Here is a 26,124-nt window from a genome sequence, read left to right on the forward strand (position 1 = left end):
ATATATTTTCTTTGTTTTGAACTCAAAAAAATCAAAAACAAAATTGTATTTTTTGATAACCAAGAGAATCTTATTATGAATATGTTTTGGCAAGCTGAGAGGTAAATCCATGCTGGGTGCAGCGATTCTGTGTTTTGGAAGATTTACTCTCTGCTTTTAATCTTGGCTCCTTTCCACATGCAGAAAGGTTAGCTCCCTATGGAATGCTGAAAAAAGCTTCCAGTGAGACATTTGTTCTGGTATGGCTCAAACTTAGGTTTCAATCAGATAAACACCTTGGGTTTCATCATCAAAGTAATGCCTCGTACACACGATCGGAATTCCCGATGAAAAAAGTCAGACAGAATTTTTTCATCGGATAGTCAGAACGTGTGTATGCCCCATCGGACTTTTTCCGTCTGTTTGGAACTCTGACGGAGAAAAAACATGCATGCTCAGAAACAAATCGACGCATGCTCAGAAGCATTGAGCTTTATTTTTCTAGGCTCGTCGTAGTGTTGTACATCACCAAGTTCTGGACGGTCAGAATTTGGTGTGTCCGAAAAATATAAAAGATCTCTAGTGAGACATTTAGTGATTACAGCTAGATCATGTATTCCGGCTCTCTGGAAGAGTACGTGCCCCCCAAGCAAACCACAATGGTTAGCAAAAATTACAGAAATGCAAAGCATGGAGAATCTCACAGCAGCCCTGAGGGAACGGGAGGAGAGGGTCAGGGAAATATGGGTGCCCTATGTTAGATATAGGGCGCGAGAGGAGGAGGGAGGGGGATAGAGATGGGGAGGGGGGGAGCCCACCAGGAGGAGGAGAAAGATGTTTTTTTTTGTTTTTTTTTGGGGGGATTCCGGTCTGGCCGTTATTGGTCGGGTAATAGGCTCGGATGTAGGGGGGGGAGGGCGGAAGTGGGGGGGTATTTTGGGTATTAATGCCTTAAACGGGGAGAGATCACGACAAAGATGAGGGGCGCGATTAAATGAAGAGGAACTTAAGGAACATCAGTATCTGATTAGAAGATCTTTAGGAAGGTTGAGGAATATAAGAGTAAGAGGATGTTCAAATAAGAAAAATGAAAAATGTAATAATGTAGAGATTGAAGCTGTATGTATTGATTGCCGTGATACTAACCTCTGAGGCAATGTGAAGTGATGAAAAATGCAAAAATAAAGAATAAAAAAAAAAAAAAAAAAAGAATTTGGTGTGTCCGTGTGTATGCAAGACAGCTTGAGCGGAATTCTGTCGGAAAAACCAGTCGGAGTTTATTCCGATGGAAAAACCGATCATGTGTACGGGGCATAAGATGTGCCTTCTTATGAGATTTTTCACTAGAATGAAAGTGATACACTACACTACTCCATGCATCTAACCCACCTTCAACACTCAGGCTTGGTTCACACTGGTGTGATGCGGAAACCCTGCGGATCCAGTGCGGGTTTCCGCATCACACCTGAATTGCACAGTGGTTCACACTGAGATCTGCGAAATGCTGGGGGTGTCAATGTAAAGTTAATACCCCCAGATCAGTTCGCAGATTGCAGTGCGAACTGTAAAATGGTGCAGGAATTGAACTGCATGGGTGTGAACACCCATGCAATCTGATCCCTGTGCTTACCAAAAAAAGGGGTCCTGCACCATTTTGGTGTGAATGCGATGCGATTTTAGCCATAACATTTGTATGGCTGAAATCGCATCGCACAGACATTACATGTGATCTGCACAACAATGTGGTGCGATTCACATACAATGTCTTTTATCGCACTAGTGTGAACCGGGACTAAGACTAACTTTCATTTAGTACATTAAATGTGTCCCATTTGTTTCCCAAACAACAAAACTTGTGAATTCTTCAGAAATCAGCAAAAAACATCCTTTTCTCTTCTCTTTTCTAAAGAGGTGCTCTTAATGTCTTATTAGTATACGTGATATTAAAATTATATTGTATTCTCTAGACTAGAGGAAATAATCTTCCTTGCTCTGTAGAAAAATACTTAGTTTTATTCTTTACACATATTGTTACACATATCTTCACATATCTTTTTCCACTCGATCTTTCCTTCTTTTCTATTTCTCTAACAAATCTTCCTCATCATCTCTGTTTTGCTCACAGTCTCCATAAACTTTTATAGTTCTCACAAATCTAGACTTTCATATTCTCTCCCTGCAATATCTTTCCTCTACTACTGTATATTAAAGTGGATTTAAACCCTCACAAATACCCAGTGAAGTTAACAGTCTCAGATGATACACAGAGATGAAACAAATCTCCCTATAAGTTTTACATGTATATGTGCTGTCTTCAGCTTTATATACTGTTTAGAAAGTGCCCGTCATGTTTGAATTTTCTCTTCCTAAATCACCTGTATCTGTGGATTCTTGCCATACACTGTGAGACAGCTGATTGGAGGAAAGGCACACACCTGCACTCCACATAGGCAGAGGCTTGCAGACAGGGGTCAAGTCCTGGGGAAAAAAGTGTGGCAACTCCCACCCAAGATCCACTCCCCCACCAAAAAAAAAAAAATGATACGCTCATATGCAAAATTACTAAACCGCAAGTTCTTTCTAAATCCCGCGATAACTTGCGGCAGACCTCCGCAATGTCTTCTGGGAACAATGACAAAAGCTCCCAGGAGACATTGCGGCATCGAGGAAGTGACGGAATACCCGCACACTACCTGATAAATCCAGATACAGGAAGCGGCCAGTAGCATAAAGGATTACTAAGGTTCGCCTGCCCCTGACAGTGACTCAAGCTGGGCATCGCCGCTTAGTGAAGGATTGGCTCGGGCGGCTCGGCTGCTCTAGTCCTGCAAAGGGAACTGAGCTCCTGCTGTGAAAAAAGTGCAGGAACTCCGTTCCCACGCGTTCCCGCAGGACTTGAGCCCTGCTTGCAGAGCTGTGCTGTGGATAGACTAGTTCTCTGCTAATCTATTTATAGCACCCACCCTGACACAAATTTCAGGTTGGTTTCATCACAGTTGACAGAGAACTTGTCATGCTGATAACAGAAGAATGGAGCAGGCGAAAGCCACTGGACTTAGGGCCCTGAAGAGAGATAAGAAAACACTGCAGATATACTGTATGTACCCAGCTCAAATTTCATGAATCAGGTTTATATTCACTACAAATCTATTATTTTTTCTACCTCTCTTTAAATATCAATTTGCTGTTTTCTGCTAATAAACAAAAAGCGCTATTGTGCTGCAAACAACCCTGTACTCAAAATGATTACCCAAATATTATGGCTTTATCAGGGGTTGCACTTTGCAAGGCTGGACATAAATGAGTCTATTTTATTTTTCGTTCAACCTTCAGGGTTGAACATAAAAACTGAAGTGATTCCCCCATCCACACATGGTGGATAGCTAATTTCATAGGTCCCTGGTGAACCAGATGAATTTTAATCTATGTATGACCAGCTTAAGTGGTATGTATTGTGCAAACTGATTAAATAATATGGCCACTGTTTGCTGTTTATACTTGTCTATATATTCACATGTTAACACACCAACATCATCACGTCACATATGTCACATGTGCATGATTTACCCTGCCCCCTCTATCAATTTGGTTATCAATCTCTACCACCAACTTTGATGTGGGCATTGTTTCCTATACTACCACCATCTTGAAGAACATCTCTCTAGAGATTAAAGTAGTTGTGAATATATTGTAAGGCCCATGGGCAATTCTGGCATAAGCAACAGAATGGCTTAAATGTATGGATTATAACCTTTTGGATTGGTCCCCCTAACTTCCTTTACCAATGATATGTCACTTCTCCTTTGCCAGCTATTAAGTTGCAGTGGCATTTCAAGCTGAGAAAGTCTGATTCGCCCCATGAGTATAATGTAATGTTTAATAACCTAGTAAACCTAATGTGTTACCATTGCAGCTTCCACAATGGTTGGTCAAGTCTATGCTACAGAAGCAGACTACCCCTACATCGGTATCACATACACACTTGTAGCTGGTGGCAGCACACAGGGCGCGATAAGCATCTTCTGGTTGAATCCAACAACAGGTCAACTGCTACTTGCTAATTATGCAGATTATGAGACTACTCCAAAATATCAACTTACAATACAAGCTACAGATTCTGCATCAAAGACTTCTACAACCTCAGTAAGAAATTGTACACTGTAATGACATAAATTTGGATTGATAGATGTTTATCATGGAAATGAGTTCTTGTTTTAGTTGCAATTCCATTATTTTACTAAGGTTTCATAACAGTTGTTTAGTATGCTCAACTGTATCAAGACTGCTGTAACAGTATGCCTTGGGCTACACAGATGACATTTCAAAAGTGGTGTTAAACCCAAAAACTGTGTTCTGTATTATTTTGCAGCTTTGTACTATTCTTAGATGAGGTGGCTGCTTTTGTTTTGTTTTTTTTTCAGGCTTTTTCCACTTTTGTTTTCCTCTCTTGTTCCTGCCAGTAAGTAACAAGCTGTCTAGCAAAAGTGGAAGATAGACAGTTGAGGCAAACCGTTTAACATGGAAAAGGGTGCTCACAATGGTCATATTTTATCTATTTCTGTAGAACTTTAATCCCAAAAGAAAAAAAAAACTGTTACTGTAACGACTTTAAAATTGTTAGCAGGAGTTTGACTTTAATTTGTTAATCAAGTCCATCTATATCAGCGATGTGCGATTTGTGTTTTTATTTACATTCACTGTATATAGCTGGTTGCTAAGGAGCGGGAGGAGAAACTGAGTGTAAAAAAGAAAATCGCAAAACAAAAGTTTGGGGTCCCCCCCAAAGATCCTGGTATGGATTTGGAGGGGACACTGCCACGCCAAAAAAAAATGGCGTAGGGTCCCCCCCAAAATCCATACCAGGCCCTTATCTGAGCATGCAGACTCTCCCCTCCTGAACCATAACAGACCGCATGCCCTCAACATGGGGGTGGTGGGTGCACCTTGCAGCCTTGTCGATGGGGACAAAGCCTATTCCCGACAACCCTGGCCGGTGGTTGTTGGGGTCTGCAGGCTTATCGGAATCTGGAAGCACCCAGATCTCGAGCCCCCCATGTGAATGGGTAGGGGTACATCGTACCCCTACCCATTCACCCCAAAAAGCAGTGAAATGTAAAAAAAAACAAGGGCTGGTTTTTGACAAGCCCTTAATTAAAAAAATAGCTCCTAGCTGTCTTGTCCCCGAGCCATATTCTTCTTTTGCTGTCTTCTCCCGGAGCTGTCTTCTTCCATGCCACTGTCTTCTCCCTCGCCGCCTCTTGCCCGCTAAAAACAAAAAATGCCACTCTTGCCTTGAGGCTGTCTTCCTCCGTTGAGATTTTTCCCACTGTCTGACATCTCTTATATAGCCAAAGGTCTTGGCCATCCAATGACATCACCCAAAGAGCCCGCCTCTTGTGATGTCACAAGGAGTGGGCTCTCCAGTGATGTCATTGGATGGCCATGCCCTATGGTTATATAAGAGATGTCAGACAGCGGGGGACATCACAACGGAGGAAGACAACCTCAGGACACGAATGGCCTTTTTTGTTTTTAGCGGGTAACCGGCGGCGAGGAAGAAGACAGCGGTGCGAGACAAGACAGCTTCGGGAGCAGACAACACAAGAAGAAGATGGCAGGCCAGTCAAGTTCCTCCACCCCAAACTCACTCATCCATGTCTTTATGGACCTTGCTTTGTGCAGTCATGTTGGAACAGGAAGGGGAAAGTGTATGCTGACACCTTAAGAGTTCCCTTCACTGGAACTAAGGGGCCAAGCCCAACCCCACACCATAATCCCCTCTACTTTACACTTGGTACAATGCAGTCAGGCAAGTACCGTTCTCCTGGCAACTGCCAAACCCAGACATGTCCATGGGATTGCCAGACAGAGTAGCATGATTAGTCACTTCCGAGAACATGTCTTCACTGCTCTATATGCTTTACACCACTGCACCCAACTCTTTGCTGAGCTTTTAGTCAACCTTTTAGCAACAACTTATATTAACATCTTGAAAACTTTTAGTAGATCTTTGGGACTACATTGCTTTTATTTATTTAAATGTTTTCATGAGATAAATCTGATGGGATGGCAAGTAGTTAAAAGTCTAACAACCGCCATGTTTTTTGTCCAGCATTAGGGACAGCTTAAATGAACTGTGTAGTGGTATTGTGTATATTTTCTTTATTATAGTTGAAATAAAATATACAGTTCTTTTATTTTTTTTGTTTAAGCCAGGTACATTTGAAATATTACATATTAATATTATACATTCTTATTATCTATCAGCTAGTGGAGCTATGAACCTGTTTTTCACATTTTCTGTTGCATGCTAAAAAAAAAGCCAGTTTTGGCTGCTTTGGACTTCTGTGTCTTCCCTGGGAAAACAAATGCCAGTATTTGCCAAGAGGTATGGCTGGTAATTAATATTAATAGTTAAAGAGTGTAGACCTGTGTTCATAGTTGTAGAATGATATATCCTGCTGCCTGTTATTTCATACCCTCAAAATTTGTTATGCTTAAATAAATGTATAATGACTTCTCGCGACATAACTGATTGCCTTTACTGTTTAGGTAACAGTGAATATATTAGAAGCTAATGATGAAAAACCCATATGTAAGCCAAATTCCTACACATTGTCTGTACCAGTGACTCAAGCAACAGGAACAAATATTCAGAATTTTAAGCTGACTTGTGAAGATCGAGATTCTGGACCCACATCATTCCAGTATTTCATCAATTCAGGTATGTATTTTCCCCAGCAGTGTAAAATGACCCCATACTGTGAGCATACCATTCAGATGGAAAAAAATTGTAGCGGAAATTCAGTTTGTCTGTATGGACAACGGAGAAAAAAACACGCATGCTCAGAAATAGGGATGATCTTCGTATTCGAGTCGAACTCATGTTCGACTCGAACATCGTATGTTCGATCGTTCGTCGAAATACGAACAAACGGGTCGTCAAATTCGAGTTACGTTTCACAGACCATAATTCACTGCGGCATCGCTGGCTGATGATTGGCCAAGCATGCACTATGACCCCCCACCCCCAGCCAGGGTGGCTTTGGCCAATTATGGCTCTCCGTTTTTTGCGCGCTGTGATTGGCCAAGCATGCGGGTCATAGTGCATGCTTGGCCAATCATAGTGCATGCTTGGCCCCACACTATAAAAGGCCGCCTGCAGGTCGGCCTTGGCCTTGGCTTTGGCCAAATATGGCTCAGGGGGGTTAGTACACGCCCCACACTATAAAAGGCCGCCTGCCGGTTGGCCTTGTGTAGTATGTTGCGGTGGTTAAGAGAGGACAGAGAGAGAGTCATTTTTTGCAGGTAGATAGAGCAGGCAGGCAGGCCAATCAGTTAATGTTACAGTGTGTAGAGGATATATATACATCCCAGGTGTTGTACATATATTTATACACTGTATAGTTTAGCTAGATCAGTTCTTCCTAATTCACTGGCAGGCAGGTGATTGTGCTAGCTGCAGTATTCTTACGTGGTTTATTGCCTGTGTCCTCTGTAGTTTGCACCTAAAGCTACGTGGTTTGTACTGGCCGTGTGCTCTGTAGTTTGCACCTAAAGATTCAGGAGCAGTGATTTTAATGATGCTTAAAAAAAATTAAAAAATTAAAAATTCCTTTAAATATTGTACCTGCTGGGTGTCTATAGTATGCCTGTGAAAACGTCTTTGAGAACCCGGGTCTTGCCCCAGGGAACATGTATCAATGGAAAAAAAACTTCAGTTTTTAAAACTTTTTTTCCATTGATAAATGTTCCCTGGGGCAAGACCCGGGTTCTCAAATACGTTTTCACAGGCATACTATAGACACCCAGCAGGTACAATATTTAAAGGAATTTTTCATTTTTTTATTTAAGCATCATTAAAATCACTGCTCCTGAAAAAACTACCGTTTTTAAAACTTTTTTCCATTGATACATGTTCCCTGGGGCAATACCCGGGTTCTCAAAGACGTTTTACGACAATAACTTGCATATTAGGCTTTAAAATTAGCACTTTTGAATTCGAACGTTCGAGTCCCATAGACGTCAATGGGGTTCTAAATGTTTGCGTGATCGTTCGGTCTGTTCGAAGGTTCTGGTGCGAACCGAACGGGGGGGTGTTCGGCTCATCCCTACTCGGAAACAATTAGACGCATGCTCGGAAGCACTGAACTTCATTTTTCTAGGCTCGTCATAGTGTTGTACGTCACCGCATTTTTGACGGTTGGAATTTGGTGTGTCCGTGTGTATGCAAGACAGCTTGAACGGAATTCCGTCAGAAAAACCTGGATCGTGTGTACAGGCCATTAGGAAATTATGTGCCTACATCTGAGTATGATGAGAAAATGGGCACTCTGCTACAGGTATTCGTAAGTTCATATATTTATATTCTATTTTTATTGCTGCTGTTTAGTTTGTGCTTTATAGTAATGTATCAGTTAATAACTCTTTGTTTAGCTGGTGAATTATTGGCCATTTACTCAATTAATATATCTAACTTTATATAGACTTATATGTCACCTGTGTTTATGTTTATTACAGGTAATATAAACAACCATTTTACGTTCTCACCTACGGCTGGGTCCAACGTCTCTCGTCTAATCCTTGCCAACCCATTTGATTACACCAATGGTGGAGACCAAACTTGGAATTACAAGTTGCTAGTTTATATTACTGATGGCAATTTAATATCTAGTTCACCTCAACCAGTAGGCCTTATTCAGACTGGCACCGTGACTTTATATATTAATGTCTATATTCCTGGCTTGACTACCACTATAACAACTACTACAGTAAGTATTCAACTAATAACAATTATCAATATCAGCAATATTCATTTTGATGTATCAGTGACTGCAATAAAACCTATAAAAGCAAACTGAAAAGTCCATAAGTGGATATTAGCAAAAAGACTAATGCCTTGTACACACGGTCGGTATTCCCAATGGGTCAAGGTCCCGACGGGAAAATCCCATACACACGAGCGGGTTTTCCGAAAGGAAAACTCAGATGAGAGCTTTTGGCTGGGAATCCCGGCCATGTGTATGCTCCATCTGAGTTTTTCCAACAGGAAAACTGCCAAAAACTGATGGTTTTCTCGTACACACGGCCGGGTTTTCCGCCGGGAAAAAGTCAGGCGGGAAAAAAGACAGCAGGTTTTCTTTTTTTGTTAGCCGGTTTTTGGGCAGTTTTCCCATTGGAAACGGCCGGGATTCCTGGCCAAAAGCTTTTCTTGCAGTTTTCCCATCGGGAAACCCAGTCGTGTGTACGGGGCTTGAGTCAGAAAGACACATTGCTACACATAAAGTATATACTAAGATGAGTGTACAGGGAAAATGTGTCTTTTGCCCTCTACCACCTGTAAGCTTAGGCTGACTGCACCTTATTAGTAAGTAAAATCTATATGCTTAGGGCTTTCGTTTTTTAACCTTTCACCTTCTTGAGTGTTCCATGGCACACCACTATTTGGAATAAGCCGTGTTCTCAGAACACAAGACAAAAACTATCATTCTACACAACGATTCCAGACTCTTCCCATGAAGATCTCTCTGTAGTCCGATTATGCTTTTTTTCTCAGAGAGGTGCAGGAACTCCCCCTCTCTCTAACCCTACCCACCTCCGAGCACTATTCCTTGGTTCCATCCCCTACCTGCCACCCAATTTTTGCATTTTTACACAATACAGAACCAAGAATTATTGTGTGGTAATTTGTATGGAATTTGGTAATAACAAGAAAAGTTGTAAAATAGATCCCCCGCTGCCAATAACAATAGATCCCCCCTAACAACAATGGACCACCCACAACAAAATTCCCCCCTCCCAGCATCAATAGAATCCCGGTAGCAACAACAGTCTCTATCCACAGCCAGCAGCAATAGACTCTCCACCACCCAGCAACAATAGACCCCTCCCTCAACAGTAGATCTTTCCCAACAACAACTGACCCCCAGCAATATAAGATCCACCTCCAGCAACAGTAGGTCCCCCACCAGCAACAATAGACCTTCTTGGTGACAATAGACCCCCCTGCAAAAAATAGATCCCCTCCAGCTAGAATAGATGCCCCAGCAGTCGGCATCAATAGGCCCTCCAGCACACCCCAACACTCCTTGCCATTACATGCAGCCAGTCTTGGAGGTGCTGGAACTGTGTTCCCACTGAAAAAAGCCCTGTGCATACATCAGTTTATTATTTTTTTAATGGTTGTCTGATAGAAGATTCACAGACTACATACCTAGAGATAGTATGCATTGTTTATTCTTATTCAACAAAGGATCTAGGCAAATCGACAGAAAATTTGATTTACAGTTACAGTATATATTTACTACTATATATTTATATATTTACTGCTTTTGTAGAATGGTAGGTAAAAAAATCATATATCTCTTGAATGAGTTGTAACGGAACAATGCCTTATACCACAAAATGATACAAAAAACAAAAAAGCCTAAAATGGCTGAAAACAAAAAACATTTAGCCCTGGTTCACACTGGGTACGATTTGGAACGATTTGAGATGTCAAATCGCATCTCAAATCGGCGGCAATTGTCGGCAATGGCACTGTCCTAATCAGTGCGACGCCGAATCTGCGATTTCAAAAAGTAGTTCCTGTACTACTTTTTGCGATTTCGGGCCGTGATTTACATTAAATTGCGGCCGAAATCGCGGCAAAATCGCGGCCGCGAAATCGCGGTAAAATTGCACATTTTATCGCGATTTTGAATTCGCAGCAGTGTGAACCTAGGCTTAAAGCGGAACTTCAGTCATACTTTCCATCTATTAAATCTTCTGCCCTTGCTGTTTTAACTTTGGATAGTAAAACTTTTTTCTGCCAGTTAAAATGGATGCAGCCAGACTTAAGCCCCATACACACTATCAGTTTTCCTGCTGGTTTTCTCTTCAGGTTTACCAAAACCATGTAGTACAAGGACCTGCCTGATTGCATTCAAATTGAAACGCTTAAGGGTTGACCTCATATTAGATGGTTTTGGTAAACCTGAAGAGAAAACCATCAGGAAAACTGATACACTGTAGTGTGTATGGGGCTTTAGTGGAGGGAGATCTCTGCAGAATCACAGTATATAGAAAATAAAATGCCAAGTGGTTGGAGGGAAGCTTCAGAATGGCAAAGATGTTTTTATTACACATTATGTGAGCAGACTGCAGTTCCTCTTTAATATGTTGCTTCCTGGCACCAGCTCTGGTCATTTCCATGCATGCTCATGCGCATCCTCTCTCTCTCGTCCTCCCTTTCTCTCTCATCCTCCCTCCCTTACCCCTCACCCCTCTCTCTCTCTCTGTTATTACCAAAAAATTTTGTATATTTATTTATTTATTATTTATAAAAGGCCCACCAAAATCCTCAGCTCCAGGCCCATGATGATCTTAATCTGCCCCTGACCACGGTGTCAGAGCTCAGAAGCCATGGTATACTGTGGTCAGTTTACAGAGGGGAGGGCAGAAACTGGCAGGATCAGCCAGGTATTTCAGGTGATACAGGGGGCCAAATGACACAGCACAAGGCACTGTGATACAGGATATATATATTTTTTTAGGTTAAACACTTTAACATCCAAAATTCAATGGTGTACAGTTGTGCCTGTTCGCACCTGAGCATAATGTCGCTTGAAGCTTCTAGCTTGAAAAAGTACATGAGCATCTTCAGAGCTATAAGCGCCGGGTGCTTTTGGTCCCAAAAGACTTAAAGTGGTACTAAAGCTTTGTGGTTTAAAAAAACAAACAAAAAAAAAACAAACATGTCATACTTACCTCCACTGTGCAGTTCGTTTTGCACAGAGTGGCCCCAATCGTCTTCTTCTGGGGTCCCACGGTAGCTCTCGCGGCTCTTCCCTGCAAGAGCTTACCCCCTCTGGGAAGCTCCCTTCTGAGGGGGTTACCTTGCGGGGGCGCTCCCGTGTGATACAGTCGGCGACCATAGTCGCAGAGTGTATGACTTGGCCCCGCCCCCGACGCGTCATTGGATTTGATTGACTATAGCGCGAGCCAATGGCTGCGCTGCTATTAATCTATCCAATGAAGAGCCGAGAAGCCCGGGCAACGATCAAGCGCATTCGCGAAGCAGGACTTTCCAAGGCTCATGTAAGTAAAATGGGGGGCTGGGGGGGCGCTAATCTTAGGATGTTTTTTCACCTTAATGCATAGAATGCATTAAGGTGAAAAAACATGTATCATTTATTTCCCTATTAACTAGCTTTCCATTGGCTAACACAATAATAAATAAAAACGATCTAGCTTCAGACGCCCACAAAAACACCTGCAACCAAATCACTCAGCTTAAGTGTGATTGCAGCCTAAAGTTATATAAAAAAGAAAAACATGGGCAGATCCAGTATTTACATAGTTTGTGTAAATAACTGGCTTAAAAATTCTAAAGGCATTTTCTACTCTGTCACCTCATATGTTTTTAATGGCAGTCTTCAAATTGCTTACATTTCCTTCCTCCATTAGAACAAAGACTGTTTCTTTATCACCATTCACAACATCGCACAATCACATATTGTCTATGACTGGATGAGAGCTTTACGATGTGTATCTGCTGACATGCATGGAAACCTGATACAGTGCATTTGTTACTGATCTCTCTAGGTGACAAGGTGATTAAAGCTTTTAGCAGAGATCTTACGCACTAAAGCCGGGTTCACACTATACTACATGACAGCAGTACGACTTTCATCCTACTTTGCTCTGCGACATCGGTCCTACATTGGTCCTACATCTATCCCATTTTCATGAACAGGATACTACTTTGATCCGACTTTGTGATAGTCAGACTTGTTCTTTGACCAGTCACAACAATCCCAGAGTGAGATAAATTCCTTTTACTGCTGCTGTAATCACATGTCGGATGTCAAAAGTCGGATTGTAAGGACAAGGATCCTACTTTGGTCCGACTTCAATGATATTCAATGTGCTGAAGTAGGATCAATGTCGGAACAAAGTAGTACAGGGAGCATTTTCAAAGTCGGACCAACTTGTGTCAGACCAGTTAAGACGGCTCCCATAGGGAAACATTGATTTCCACACGTCATGCGACATGAGCTCCCAATGTCGGATCGTTTGTCAGACAAGTGTAAACCCGGCCTTAGACATGACCAAAGGGTGTGTGCAAGGCTAACAAGCCCAGTACTGAGCCTGAGCATTATGGCTGATCCACTTTATCAGCTGTGTTCTGATATTGCTCTGATTAAATCAGCATTTATCTTTTTTGCATGTGTGTTTTGCCTTTCTGATTACTAAATCACAAGTAGGCAAATTAAGAATGAAAATGTATACTAAGTTTTATTCTAAATTACCTCTAAATTAGGCCATGCATATCTGTTTATGTACTCCCAGCCTAAAGGGCCGATTAGTATTTAGCAGTTTATGCACCATACAGAACAAAACACTTCTTCAGGTCCTTAACCTGTTGCATTTAGTTATATCTCTACATATCAGGTAAGTATTTAAAGCTGTTGTGAAACTGCAATATAGATATTTAAAGGGGTTGTAAAGGTAAAACATTTTTTCTAAATAGCTTCCCTTACCTTAGTGCAGTCCTCCTTCACTTACCTCATCCTTCCATTTTGCTTTTAAATGTCCTTATTTCTTCTGAGAAATCCTCACTTCCTGTTCTTCTGTCTGTAACTCCGCATAGTAATGCAAGGCTTTCTCCCTGGTGTGGAGTGTCATGCTCGCCCCCTCCCTTGGACTACAGGAGAGTCAGGACGCATTATATAAATTAAATAAAAAAATTGTACCTTTACAACCCCTTTAAGTTAACAAGTGTCACTGGGTAAAAGGATTAATAATGACTATACAAGAGCTGTGAAAGTACGATTTGGTATACTGTAACTAAGCTCATCGATTTAATGGTTTCCTAAAACTGTTGAATGATAACTGTCACAGTTACTTGTCCTATCAACTGAACTGTCAAACCATCAATTGCCAGTGTCATGACGGATCACATGTGCAGTACCATGGCAACTGCAGATCAAATTGAGGCTAAGAAGGCAACTTCCTTGGCTGCAAAGGTGAGGAGGGTTTAGTTCCACTTTCAGATGATTTTCTACCAAGCATGTTAGAGTTTCCTGAGCTGAAAGAAAGTCAAATCTGTAGCAATAGGTTCCATATAGCCTTGCCCTAAAGCAGCTTACTGCTCCCCTCTGTGTGGCTGCCAGAGACTTCCCCCCATCCAATCTAAATACATACCACTAAAGGATGTTCCTATTCTGCTGCAGCCCCCCCATTCCCCACTTGTTTCCCAATGTTGTCTGCCATACCGTGCAGAGAGGGGGAATAAATCACTCATTGCACATTTTATCAAATACTTATACTCGCTGGTTATATCTTGCAAAAATGTAATGTAAAGTTTAATAAAAAATAATATGTCAGGCATGATTTTAATCATTTCCGTTTGTATGTTTCCAGCCTAGAGTTATCTATGTAGTGAATAAAGAAAATGTGTATTCGGGGGCTGCATGGTATGTGCCTTTTGTGGCCACGGTTGGCTGTTTGCTCCTTCTTGGCTTGCTCGGGCTCTTGGGTTACCTCATTGCAAAATACTGTCCATGCAGAACCACTCCCAAGCCAGATACTGAAATGCTGTGAGTATTCAGTTCAAAATTTCTTCACAATTAAATGTAGTTTTTATATTTCTACAACAAGATTTGGTTTATCATTTATCATAGACAGAATATGTATCCATTCAGATAATTTTGTAATCTGCACAATGAAAGAAGATTTTGAAGTCAAGTGACAAAAACGCTGGGTTGATTTACACATAGATTGTTTACTTTGCAGAGACAATTATCCCCAGAGCAGAAGTGAATGAGGCGAGGCTCTGTGGGCTTCCATTATCCAATCATGTGCAAGAAAAAATGCAGTTTTTTTTTTAAATTTCATGTAATTGGGTACTCTTTGCAAAGTGAAGTTACACCACATTTACAAGGCTCTGGGGATAATTCCCATGCACAGTGCAACTTCCCTTGCAAAGCAAACAGAATATTTGCCTATAGTAAATCAACCTCATGATCACTGGGCCTAATGCCACGTACTGATGATCAGTTCATCCGATGAAAACGGACCGATGGATTTTTTCATCAGATATCCAATGAAGCTTACTTTCATCAGTCTTGCCTACAGACCATCAGTTAAAAATCCGATCGTGTCTAACGCGGTGACGTAAAACACAACGACATGCAGAGAAAAATTAAGTTCAATGCTTCCGAGCATGCGTCGACTTGATTCTGAGCATGCGTGGATTTTTGATCGATGGATTTCCCCACAGACGATCGTTTTTTTCTATCGGTTTTTTAACCATCAGAAAATTTAAAAAACAGGTTCTATTTTTTTTTCACTGATGGGGAAAAAAAACGATGGGTCCGATGAAAACGGTCCATCGGACCGTTTTCATCAGACGAACCGATCGTGTGTACAGGGCATAAGACTTTGAAAAAAAATAAAAAAACATGATGTTTTTATTGAAAGCTTTCAGGCTCAAAAAGTTATTGGCACTGAATCTGTGAGAAAGTTGGAATTAACCAACCAAGTTCCTTTAAAAAAATGCAAAAATTACATTGTTAGCGTGTAAAAAAGGATTTCCAATAAATTAACCCCTCCATATAGTATTGTGGAGGTATCTCTCTTTGCAGACAACTTATTTTCCCTAGTTTTCCTGGTATTCTAGTTATTCCAGTCAACTATACAGCAAAAGAGCTTCATTACATTTAAAGGGAAAATCATGTCCACATTTAAAGGCACCCAATGTGAGTTAGTCATTCACATTTTATAGTACCAAATGAGGGAAGTGTAGGAGGAAGGATCTCCAGAACTGTTGGCTGGAATGGTCTCAAACAAGGACAACCTTTTAGATTAAAGTAAAGCTGTCCAAAGACAGACCGAAATTCAGCTACTTCAGCGGGTACTGGCTGAATTTCGATCAGCGTGTAACTATCTCTTTTTGACAGAAGTCACTCATCAGAGCAACTTCTGTGGAATGGACAAGTTAGAAATTTTTCTTGATCAGTAGTTGCAGCCACTGATCAGTGCTCACGCTCTCAGAATATAATGTCCTGGGGAGGGACAATTCAGTCATCCAATTTGTTTGGTCTGTTGGTTTAAAAAAATGACCCAACTATGGCCGGCTTAAGTTAAGTTAAGTTAAGTTAAAGTTTCTCAATACATAAATTCAATATTTGTAACATGAGTGTGCAATGTTACTGTTTCTGCCGTTTCTTTACCTATACTGAAAGTGGTTACTAGATCTAATCATGTGACAGTAAATTCCTTATTCGTATACAGTATATCAAAATGCTTTTTAAGCTTTAAGAGAAATATGAGTGCTGTGTTTTTTATGCCATTTTAACATATTGTTTTAGACACTATCCCCAATCAATTTTATTCTATGATACATTACTAAGCTAGCAAAAATGATCCTTCTAAATTCCGAGTATTTCTTTACTTTTTTTTTAACTGGTTGTAAGGACAATGTCTGTGTCACATGTAGCATTTTTCTAACATTAATATGTTTTTCTTCTTTCCAGAATAAAACCAGTTGGTAAGTACACAGATGAAAAAATGTGCCTTGTTTCCATTGTGATCCATAAAATTGGTCATATCATCTTTTAATAAATATGTCCAAAATGAGATACGTTTAGCAGAATTAGATTTTCAAATGAACATCAAGTGTGGTTTTAAAGATGCTCTGATGATTTGATGTACATAATAGAAAATAGTACCAAAATAGTAGGGATCTGCACCTGCAAATCAGCTTACATTTACTAGTTTATCTGTGTACAATGTTAAAGGACACTATCATACATGTCAACTATTTTATGTAATGCATAGAATATTTTGTAGATAGATTTCAGAATGTTTTTATCTGAAGTATTTTGTATGTTGGTGGTATTAACACTTTCATATTAGTTGAATATCAACAAATTTGGTTAGCAGCCAGTCCCATACACAAGCAGCCATAAGCAAATAACTACGTTCTCAATAAAGACAAAATTGAGATTTTCCTAGCTGGTGAAGGAAAATATTAGTTATATGAAGACAGGAGGCGAGTATCTTATGCAATTCTTTCTTTACTAAAGCTCATAGCAGAAATACATAAAAAAACTTTATGGTAATTTAAAAATAAAAACTCAAAAGGACTACCAATCCCAGCAGTCCCTGGGCCAACGTGGCCCCTCCCAGGCCTCAGCCTATATATGGGACTGTCTGAGGTAACCACATCCTCTTTCTTTGTGTAAAAACCGTGCAATCAGGAATGTAAGTCCGATCCTCTCTCCTTATGATGATCAGGGGCTTCCTCGCTGGAACACGATCTCCGCGTCTGCAGGGAGCGAAAAAAGGAAAGACCAACTGGACCGCTTCAACCGAACTGATTTCATCCCAACGGGGATCAAGGGGAACCGAAGCATTCTGGGCCGACCGGGCCGTCGCCTTCAGGAGAAAAACAGACCAACTGCAATCCAACAGGGATTGTGAGCCACTTAAATCATCCGCATTTCCGGATCAGGATTGTGATGTTCAATAACCTGTAAGGAGAAGAGAAATAATCGTAATAGGGATGGGAAGGGAGGGAAGATACTCGCCTCCTGTCTTCATATAACTAATATTTTCCTTCACCAGCTAGGAAAATCTCAATTTATATATCAGACAGGAGGCTTCGTATCTTATGCAAGTTTAAAGCAAACAATAAAATTAACAATGTACACAAGCATAAAACAAACTCATAAAATTGACATGGATACATGGGCCTCCGGTCTGAAATAGAAGTTACAAAAGGTGGATTCTGATGACCAATCAGCCGCCCTAAGTAGGTCGTAAAGAGAGCCTCCAGAGGAGACGATTTTCGTAGCCATAGCACCCCTAGTAGAATGCGCTCCAAATAAGGAGACGTCTATGCCCGCCATTTCCATGGTGGAACGTACCCACCGTGCCAGTGTGGCGGAAGAGACTGGGTGATGGGGCTTGACGTACGAGACCAAAAGTTGGGACAAATTAGGTGGTCGAAGCATCGACGTGTGTGCTTCATAAGTTTGTAAACAGCGAACCACGCAAAGTCGCGGGTGAGTGGGAAAGAAGGGGTAGAAGACAGATTGGATACTCGTTTTTGTCCTACGGACCACAGAAAAACTGACTCCTTGAGGCGAGAATTGACGCCTGGAGATGTCTAACGCTCTTACGTCTGAGACGCGCTTGATTGAGACCAAACAGAGTAGAACTGTGAGTTTGAAAGATAACAGCCGTAGGGGCAATCCCTCATTGTCCTCCCATGAAGCAAACATGTCTAATAGCTTGGAGACGTCCCAAGTCGACTGATATCTGGGCCTAGGGGGGCGTTGGAATCTAATACCCCGCAGTAGTCTACAGACCAATGGATGTTTTCCTACAGCTAAAGAATTAACTGGACAGTGGTATGCTGATATGGCCGAACGGTATATATTGATGGAGCTGTAAGATTTGCCAGAATCAAAAGACTCTGCCAAATAATTCACCACTACGGACACAGGGGCGTGTATGGGATCAACCTGTCGTTGATCACACCAACGAACCCAGAGTCGCCAGGCATATCGGTAGGTTGATCTGGTCCCGGGGGCCCAGGCCACAGCGAGGAGATCCCTAGCTGATCCTGAAAGGTTGAAATCCGATTCTGAGATCCTGAAATCAGCCACGCTAGGAGGTGGAGGTTGCCCTCCATGATTAGTGGATGGGGTTCCCCGGACGGGTTGGTCAACAGCATTGGGAACAGGGGGATCAGTCTGGGGTAGTCCACGACCATCCCCAAGAGGAGGGTGAACCAGGGTTGTGTCGGCCACCAGGGTGTTATCAGCACAATTGTTGCATGTTGGTTCGAGGCATGAAGGAGAACTCTGGGTATCATCTGGAATGGGGGGAACGCATAGTGAGTTCCTTCTGGCCAAATGTGACGGAACGCGTCCATTGCGGATGCTTCTGGATCGGGCCTCCAGCTGAAGAAGTGGGGCAGCTGGTGGTTGAGGCGAGAAGCGAACAAGTCCATGTTCAACGGGCCCCAAAGACGTTCCAGAAGGCGGAATACCGGGCGATCCAGCTGCCAGTCGCTGGAGTCGGTAAGGTGGCATGAGTACCAGTCGGCTACCGTGTTGGAGATTCCTGGAATATATTCCGCGATAGGGATAATGTTGCGGGCCAAGCAAAAATGCCAGAACTCCTTCGCCAGATCTGCAAGGATTCTGGATCTGGTGCCTCCCAAGCGGTTGACGTACTGAACCGCGGCCACATTGTCCATGCGGAACAGTACACAGCAATTGGAAGCTTGTGGGATGAAGCTCTTGACGGCAAAAAATGCCGCCAACAGTTCCAAGGCATTGATGTGCAATTCCGACTCGGAGGTAGACCAAGTCCCCCCTGTGGAATCTGTCCCGCAGCGAGCGCCCCAGCCGTGGCGACTCGCGTCCGACTCTATGATGATGTCGGGCCCGGAATTGAAAATGGTCTTGCCGTTCCACTCGACCGCGTGGCGGAGCCACCACTGCAATTCTTCTATTGCCTCCGGACAGAGGGGGATCTCGTCCGCATACCTGAGGCCCTGGCGAATATGTAAAATTTTGAGTCTCTGAAGGGCCCTGTAATGAAGTGGGGCCGGGAAGATGGCCTGGATGGATGCAGCTAAGAGCCCCACTAAGCGGGCCAGAACCCGTAAGGACAAGGAGCCTTTGCGGAGCACTGCCCTGATTTCCTTTCGAATTAGGGCCAATTTTGTTTTTGGGAGGCGGAGGACCGCTTGTTTGGTGTCCACTAGGAAACCCAAGAATTCCATCCCCTGGGCCGGATCTAGGACCGACTTTTCGCGGTTGATTAGGAAACCCAGTGTTTGTAGGAGAGATACCGTCCAGGACATGTGAAGGGAAACTAGGGTCTTTGAGTGGGCCATGATAAGGATATCGTCCAAGTAGATAATTAGACGTACCCCTCTGCTTCGTAGCGATGCTACCACTGGTTTCATTAACTTCGTGAAACACCATGGTGCTGACGATAGCCCGAACGGGAGGCAGGTAAACTGCCACATCTGAGCCTTCCAACGGAATCGGAGTAGGTGTTGTGACTCCGTGTGAATAGGGACAGTGAGATAGGCGTCCTTCAGGTCTATTTTCCCTAGCCAGTCTCCCGTTTGTAGGAGGTCTCGGAGGCAGTGAATGCCCTCCATCTTGAAGTGTCTGTAGCAGACATGTTGGTTCAGATTTCTTAGGTTTATTACGGGACGGAACCCGCCCCCTTTTTTCTTGACAAGGAAAAGATTGCTTATGAATCCCGGGGAACAATTTTCTACTTTTAAAATTGCTTGTTTGGACCAGAGGTCCTGAATTTCGCTCTCGATGAGAGCAACGCTGTGGCGCGTGAAATTGATAGGATGAGGGACCACATTTAACATTGGTGAAGATAGAAGTTCTACTTGGAAACCCTCGACCGTCTGCAATATCCACGGGTCTGCCGTAATCGCAGACCAGGCGTGGATAAAATACTTCAGGCGTCCCCCCACTGGTATGTGTGGTTGTGGAGTGTATGGAATACTCACCGAATGGAGGCCGGGATCGGGTGTAACCACGTCCGCCGCGTCCGCGCCATGGTCTGCCTCTGGGTGGAAAAAACGGTGCTGGCTGCGCCACTGGAACGGGGTAGGTGGGAGGAGCCTGCTGATACTGGTATTGGGGGTTTCTGTTTTGTGGCCTGTAGGTGGAACCGCGGCCGGCAGATCGGCCTCTACTTCTGCCGGCCCTGTTAAAAACTCACGGTTCCTGACTTCCTCAGTGATGTCTGGGCCTTATCAAGTCCCGAAAATAATCCCACGAATTTATTGATGTCTTTGAGGAGGTTATCCCCAAAGAGCATACCGCCCGCTGAAGGGCCGGGTTCGGTTTCTGCCAGGTGGGATAGCTGGGGGTCTAGCCGCATTAATATGGAACGGCGTCTCTCGACTGAGCAGGAGGTGTTAGCCGTACCTGCTAGGCAAATAGCTCTCTGGGCCCAGCCGCGGAGTTGCATTAGGTCTACTGGTTGGTCAGAAGCGGCTGCTTGTTCTGATAAGTTCAGAATTTTAGTCAGGGGCCCCATTAAATCAAGGATGCGTTCCTGGATAGATTTAAAGGACCGCTCAATCCCTTTTTTGGGGAGTTTCCCTGATTTTGCTAGATATTTTGCCAGCATGGGGTCCACCTCTGGTGTGGCCACCACCTTGTTGGGGATGGCGGGTCTAGGGCATTCGGCCCTTAGTTTGTTGCGGGCAGGTCTGTCCAGGGATTTCCTGGCCCAATGTTCTACGTATTGAGATACGTGAGGCAGTGGGGACCAATCGCCAGATCGCGGGTGAGCGATGGCATCTGGGTGGAAAAATGGTTCCCCCAGTGCATCTAAAATAACTTCTCCCTGTGTATCAGGGGTGGCATTGGAGTGAAATGCCGTATCCTCAATATCCTGTCTGTCTTCATCAGACCCGTAGTCATCAGACTCGCTTTTCCCTGAAGCACCTGGCGAGTCCTCGTCCGAGGAAACGACGTAGGAGTCAGGTTTGGTCCTTCGCGAGGACCGTTGCCTCTTAGTGTCTAACTCCCTGAGGCCCAGGGGTCGGTCAGGGTCTGTTGGATGTTGAGGTTGGCAGGCCGGGGAGGGTACTGCCTGGAACAAATTGTTTACTTCCCCTGTCGGGGAGTCAGGTGCTGCTAGAGTATGTTTCTGTTTGAAAGAAACCTTGCCTTTCTTATTTGGCGGTTCGCCATTTTGAGGCGGATTAATCATAGCAGGCTTAGAGGTGCGTGGTCCCTTGGACGGGATGGCCGAGGCCAGAGCCGTCTGGACAGAAATGTTAATCAGATCCTGGATCTGAGCAGCCGTCATAAACTGCGTAGTATCAAGGGTGAAAGCCTCCCCTGCAAGGGGGGCAGTATAATTGTCTTCAGACATGGGTAATATAGCCCGTATGTGTTTTAAACACTGATCACCTCTTTATATATGAGTAATCAATAAAGGAAAAACACTCTGTATATGTATATATCTGCACTTATATATATACCTCAATATATCTACACTGAAGTGCAAAAGTAGTTTCTCTTTAAGAACCTTTTCTATCCTGACACTAAAGTGCAAAAGTACTTTCTCTTTAAGAACCTTTTCTATCCTTACAGGCTGCTGTAAGCATAGAGGTATGATAGGGTTAAGGGCTTGAGATAACAAGTATCTCCGGTGACAGAAGGGGAACGATGGGAGCAGCACAGCAGGCTTCCTCACCTATACACCGACGATCTGCACTGGCAGCGGTGTGAGGGAGAAAGCCCGCGTTCTACCGCGCTCTGGGGCGAAGTCTCGCGAGACTACGCTTACCAGAGCGCTGATTGGATGCCGCCGAGTACCGCCCCTCCCTCCGCGCGCGAACGTGAGAGGAGAAGGGGGGAAGATGGCGCCGACTGACAAGAAGTATCGCTGACAGGCGAAAACAACGGAGGGGCGGGCGGGGAGAAAACAACTGAGCCGCGGACGTGTGAGGGGAGCGCGGCTGTACTGTACGCTCGGCGAGTGTGGGTGAAACCACAGGGGGAGCCCTGTCACATCACATTACCATGTATAAACAATATGCAGGAAAAAACGCATGAAAGACATAAAAATGGGATAAATGAAATAATGATTAACGGAGTGAACAGCTGAGAGAAATGGCAGGCAGGGGGGGGTACCCCACAGCCCAATACTTAAATACCAGCTGTATGTAAAATAAATAAATATATCATCTAATACTTATCTGATATGCTGCGATGAGCAGAAAGAAAGAGGATGTGGTTACCTCAGACAGTCCCATATATAGGCTGAGGCCTGGGAGGGGCCACGTTGGCCCAGGGACTGCTGGGATTGGTAGTCCTTTTGAGTTTTTATTTTTAAATTACCATAAAGTTTTTTTATGTATTTCTGCTATGAGCTTTAGTAAAGAAAGAATTGCATAAGATACGAAGCCTCCTGTCTGATATATAACTATAATTTACTACTGAAGACTATGTATAACGTGAAAAGCTGATAATTTGGATACACTAGAAAAAAAAATGCTAGAGCAAATTCAAAACAGACAAATATATAACATTTAAATAGATAAAAAGAATGATAAACAAAGACAATAAAGAAACCTTAAAAAGTGGGAACAATGGCTTAACCACTTAAGCCCCGGACCAATATGCTGCTAAATGCCCAAAGGCGTTTTTACAATTCAGCACTGCGTCGCTTTAACAGACAATTGCGCGGTCGTGCGACGTGGCTCCCAAACAAAATTGACGTCCTTTTTTCCCCACAAATAGAGCGTTCTTTTGGTGGTATTTGATCACCTCTGCGGTTTTTATTTTTTGCGCTATAAACAAAAATAGAGCGACAATTTTGAAAAAAAAATCAATATTTTTTACTTTTTGCTGTAATAAATATCCCCCAAAAACATATATAAAAAAAAAAAATATTTTCCTCAGTTTAGGCCGATACGTATTCTTCTACCTATTTTTGGTAAAAAAAATCGCAATAAGCGTTTATCGATTGGTTTGCGCAAAATTTATAGCGTTTACAAAATAGGGGATAGTTTTATTATTTATTTATTTTTTACTACTAATGGCGGCGATCAGCGATTTTTTTCGTGACTGCGACATTATGGCGGACACTTCGGACAATTTTGACACATTTTTGGGACCACTGTCATTTTCACAGCAAAAAATGCATTTAAATTGCATTGTTTATTGTGAAAATGACAGTTGCAGTTTGGGAGTTAACCACAGGGGGCGCTGTAGGAGTTAGAGTTCACCTAGTGTGTGTTTACAACTGTAGGGGGGTGTGGCTGTAGGTCTGACGTCATCGATCGAGTCTCCCTATAAAAGGGATCACTCGATCGATGCAGCCGCCACGGGGAAGCCGTGTTTACACACGGCTCTCCCCGTTCTTCAGCTCCAGGGAGCGATCGCGACGGGGCGGCTATTAACGAATAGCTCCGCCGTCGCCCCGGATCGCTCCCCGCGGGAATCCGACCGCCGCATGTAGCGGGGGGGTCCCGATCGGACCCCCGACCTGCGAAAAGGCGGGGACGAACCTGTACGCCCATATGCCTGTACGTGCCATTCTGTGGACGTACATATACATGCGGCGGTCGTCAAGTGGTTAAAGTGGATGTAAATCCACTCTCATCCTTTCTAAACTACTGCCATAGTGCTGATATATAAGGATATACATGCCTCCTGCATGTATCCTTACCTGTCAAATGTCTCCCCTATGTCTGTTAGGAGACCCGAAAAACTGCATATTCTGTGGGTGGATCTGTTGTCTGAGCTCGGTGGGTGGAGTCGTAATGTCAGTAGACTCCCGGCCCACCTCTACACTCCTCTTGCCAACATGCATTTTTTCTTGTGTATTCCTTACATTAAATTCTGCTATGATCACTAACATCCAGTCAAAATCCAGAAAAGTAACCACATGACTTCAGAAAAGGAGTGGGGGTGGGAATTAAAAAATAATGCCTGTCTTCAGGCTAGTGCATGAGATATGTAAATAACCTGATGTTGCAACTGTGATCAGGTGACCTCAGACACACATACTGCAATTCTGCTCAGCTCTCACTAGATACATCTAACCTAAATCAGATCACTTATCTGTGTATATTCTGCTTTCTGTTCTGTGTTTTCACTGCAATATACACGCATTTCCTCGTCACACTGAACTGTGGATCACACCCCATGATGAGAAACATCCAGTCAAAACACAATAAATGCAGCCAATCCTGGGAGAGCTGAAAAGGAGTGGAGGGGAGGGGGATGTGAATTGTGAACTTTTTACACAGGATGTGCCTCTGTCTCAGGCTAGTGCATGAGATATGTAAATAACCTGTCACTCACAGCAAGGGGGCGGAACGGACTAAAGTTTTTCTCTGTAAGTCTGTTTTATTTCACTGAACAATAAAAGAGGATTGCTCAGAGCTGGATTAACTCTGTATGGCAAGACTGGGCACAGATGATAGGAAATCTTATACCCTACATTGTGACATCAAAAAAATAAAAAATAAATGTCGGGGTTTACATCCACTTTAACATTTTAAAGGGTGTATGCATATAATAGAAGAGAATTACAAAGAGATTTTAATATTCTGTTCTATTTCTTAAAATCCTAATGATCCCAAAATAAAACATCTTATTGGTGTGGATTTGTAAACATGTTTTATATGTTTTATATTTTCTTTCACAGAAAAGAAGTTGAAGCAAGATGTTGTGTGGGTAAGTTGCCCTCTCCAAAGACTACTTGAGATAACTAAACCATTGAGTTATCAGAACCAAATTAGTAGTTATGTATTCTTGATCAGGATGCATCCCAGCTATAAGTCGCATCTCTGAGAGATCACATGGGTCATTTTACATTGTAAGGCAACCTAATGGCTTGGAAGAAAGGGGGAAATGTATGTAATGTTGGCAATCAAGATTATAGCAGAAACATTTTTGCTGCAGACCTTGTGATAACAAAAATGGTGGAGGATCAACGGATATGCAATGATGCAATACTCCATGGACAAAAAGAATGGGCCAAACCTCCTAAAGGAAAGTAGTTTCAGCATTTTTCTGAGAGTTGTGTACTTAAATCTTTGCATCCTGATGTGAAATCTGCACCGCTTTCTTAAAAAAGGTTTTACACTTCCTGGTTCCCCTGAAGGAAGTGATGACATAGCTCCGGCCCACACAGATTCCTCATGGGAAGGCAACATCATTGACGTCACAGAAATCATATGGCGTATGCGCGAGATATAGCGCATAAAATCATAAGCCTCGTTTTGCGCATGCGCCTTACAAAATTACAGTCATTTGCTGCTAGAACAAAAAAATCTCCCAAAGATCTTGCAAGGAGAATGGATTTGTTTTATTGCAACAGAAGCATGAAGCGTTGTACAGCACAAGTGTGAGATGAGGCACATGATGTCACAAGATTCATTCATGTGCAGTGTGAAGTACATTTTTCAAAATGGCGGCATAGGAATGGGGGCCCAGGTAGCAAAGAGGCAGAACAAAAACTGGTTAAAATTAAGAAAAAGTCACAGTGACATAGGTAAATATACTTGTTTATTTCCCCTCTTTATATACTGTTGCCGATTTTATAGGGTGGGATGGGGGAAAAGGCCCTCTTTAAGGG

At 42.9% G+C, this 26,124-nt stretch overlaps 1 protein-coding gene across 1 annotated transcript in view; it reads left to right on the forward strand.

Annotated features, from left to right (window-relative positions):
- The window catches only part of CDHR3 (cadherin related family member 3), an 81,913-nt gene that overhangs the window by 49,120 nt on the left and 6,669 nt on the right, over window positions 1–26,124 (forward strand). The window contains exons 12-17 of the mRNA XM_040343524.1: window positions 3,893–4,122; window positions 6,532–6,703; window positions 8,500–8,750; window positions 14,386–14,561; window positions 16,500–16,513; window positions 25,192–25,220. Of these exons, the coding sequence (XP_040199458.1) occupies window positions 3,893–4,122; window positions 6,532–6,703; window positions 8,500–8,750; window positions 14,386–14,561; window positions 16,500–16,513; window positions 25,192–25,220 (872 nt within the window). The remainder of the gene's footprint in view (window positions 1–3,892; window positions 4,123–6,531; window positions 6,704–8,499; window positions 8,751–14,385; window positions 14,562–16,499; window positions 16,514–25,191; window positions 25,221–26,124) is intronic.

The sequence above is a fragment of the Rana temporaria genome, chromosome 3 (genome assembly GCF_905171775.1).
Source record: "Rana temporaria chromosome 3, aRanTem1.1, whole genome shotgun sequence".
NCBI lineage: Eukaryota > Metazoa > Chordata > Amphibia > Anura > Ranidae > Rana > Rana temporaria.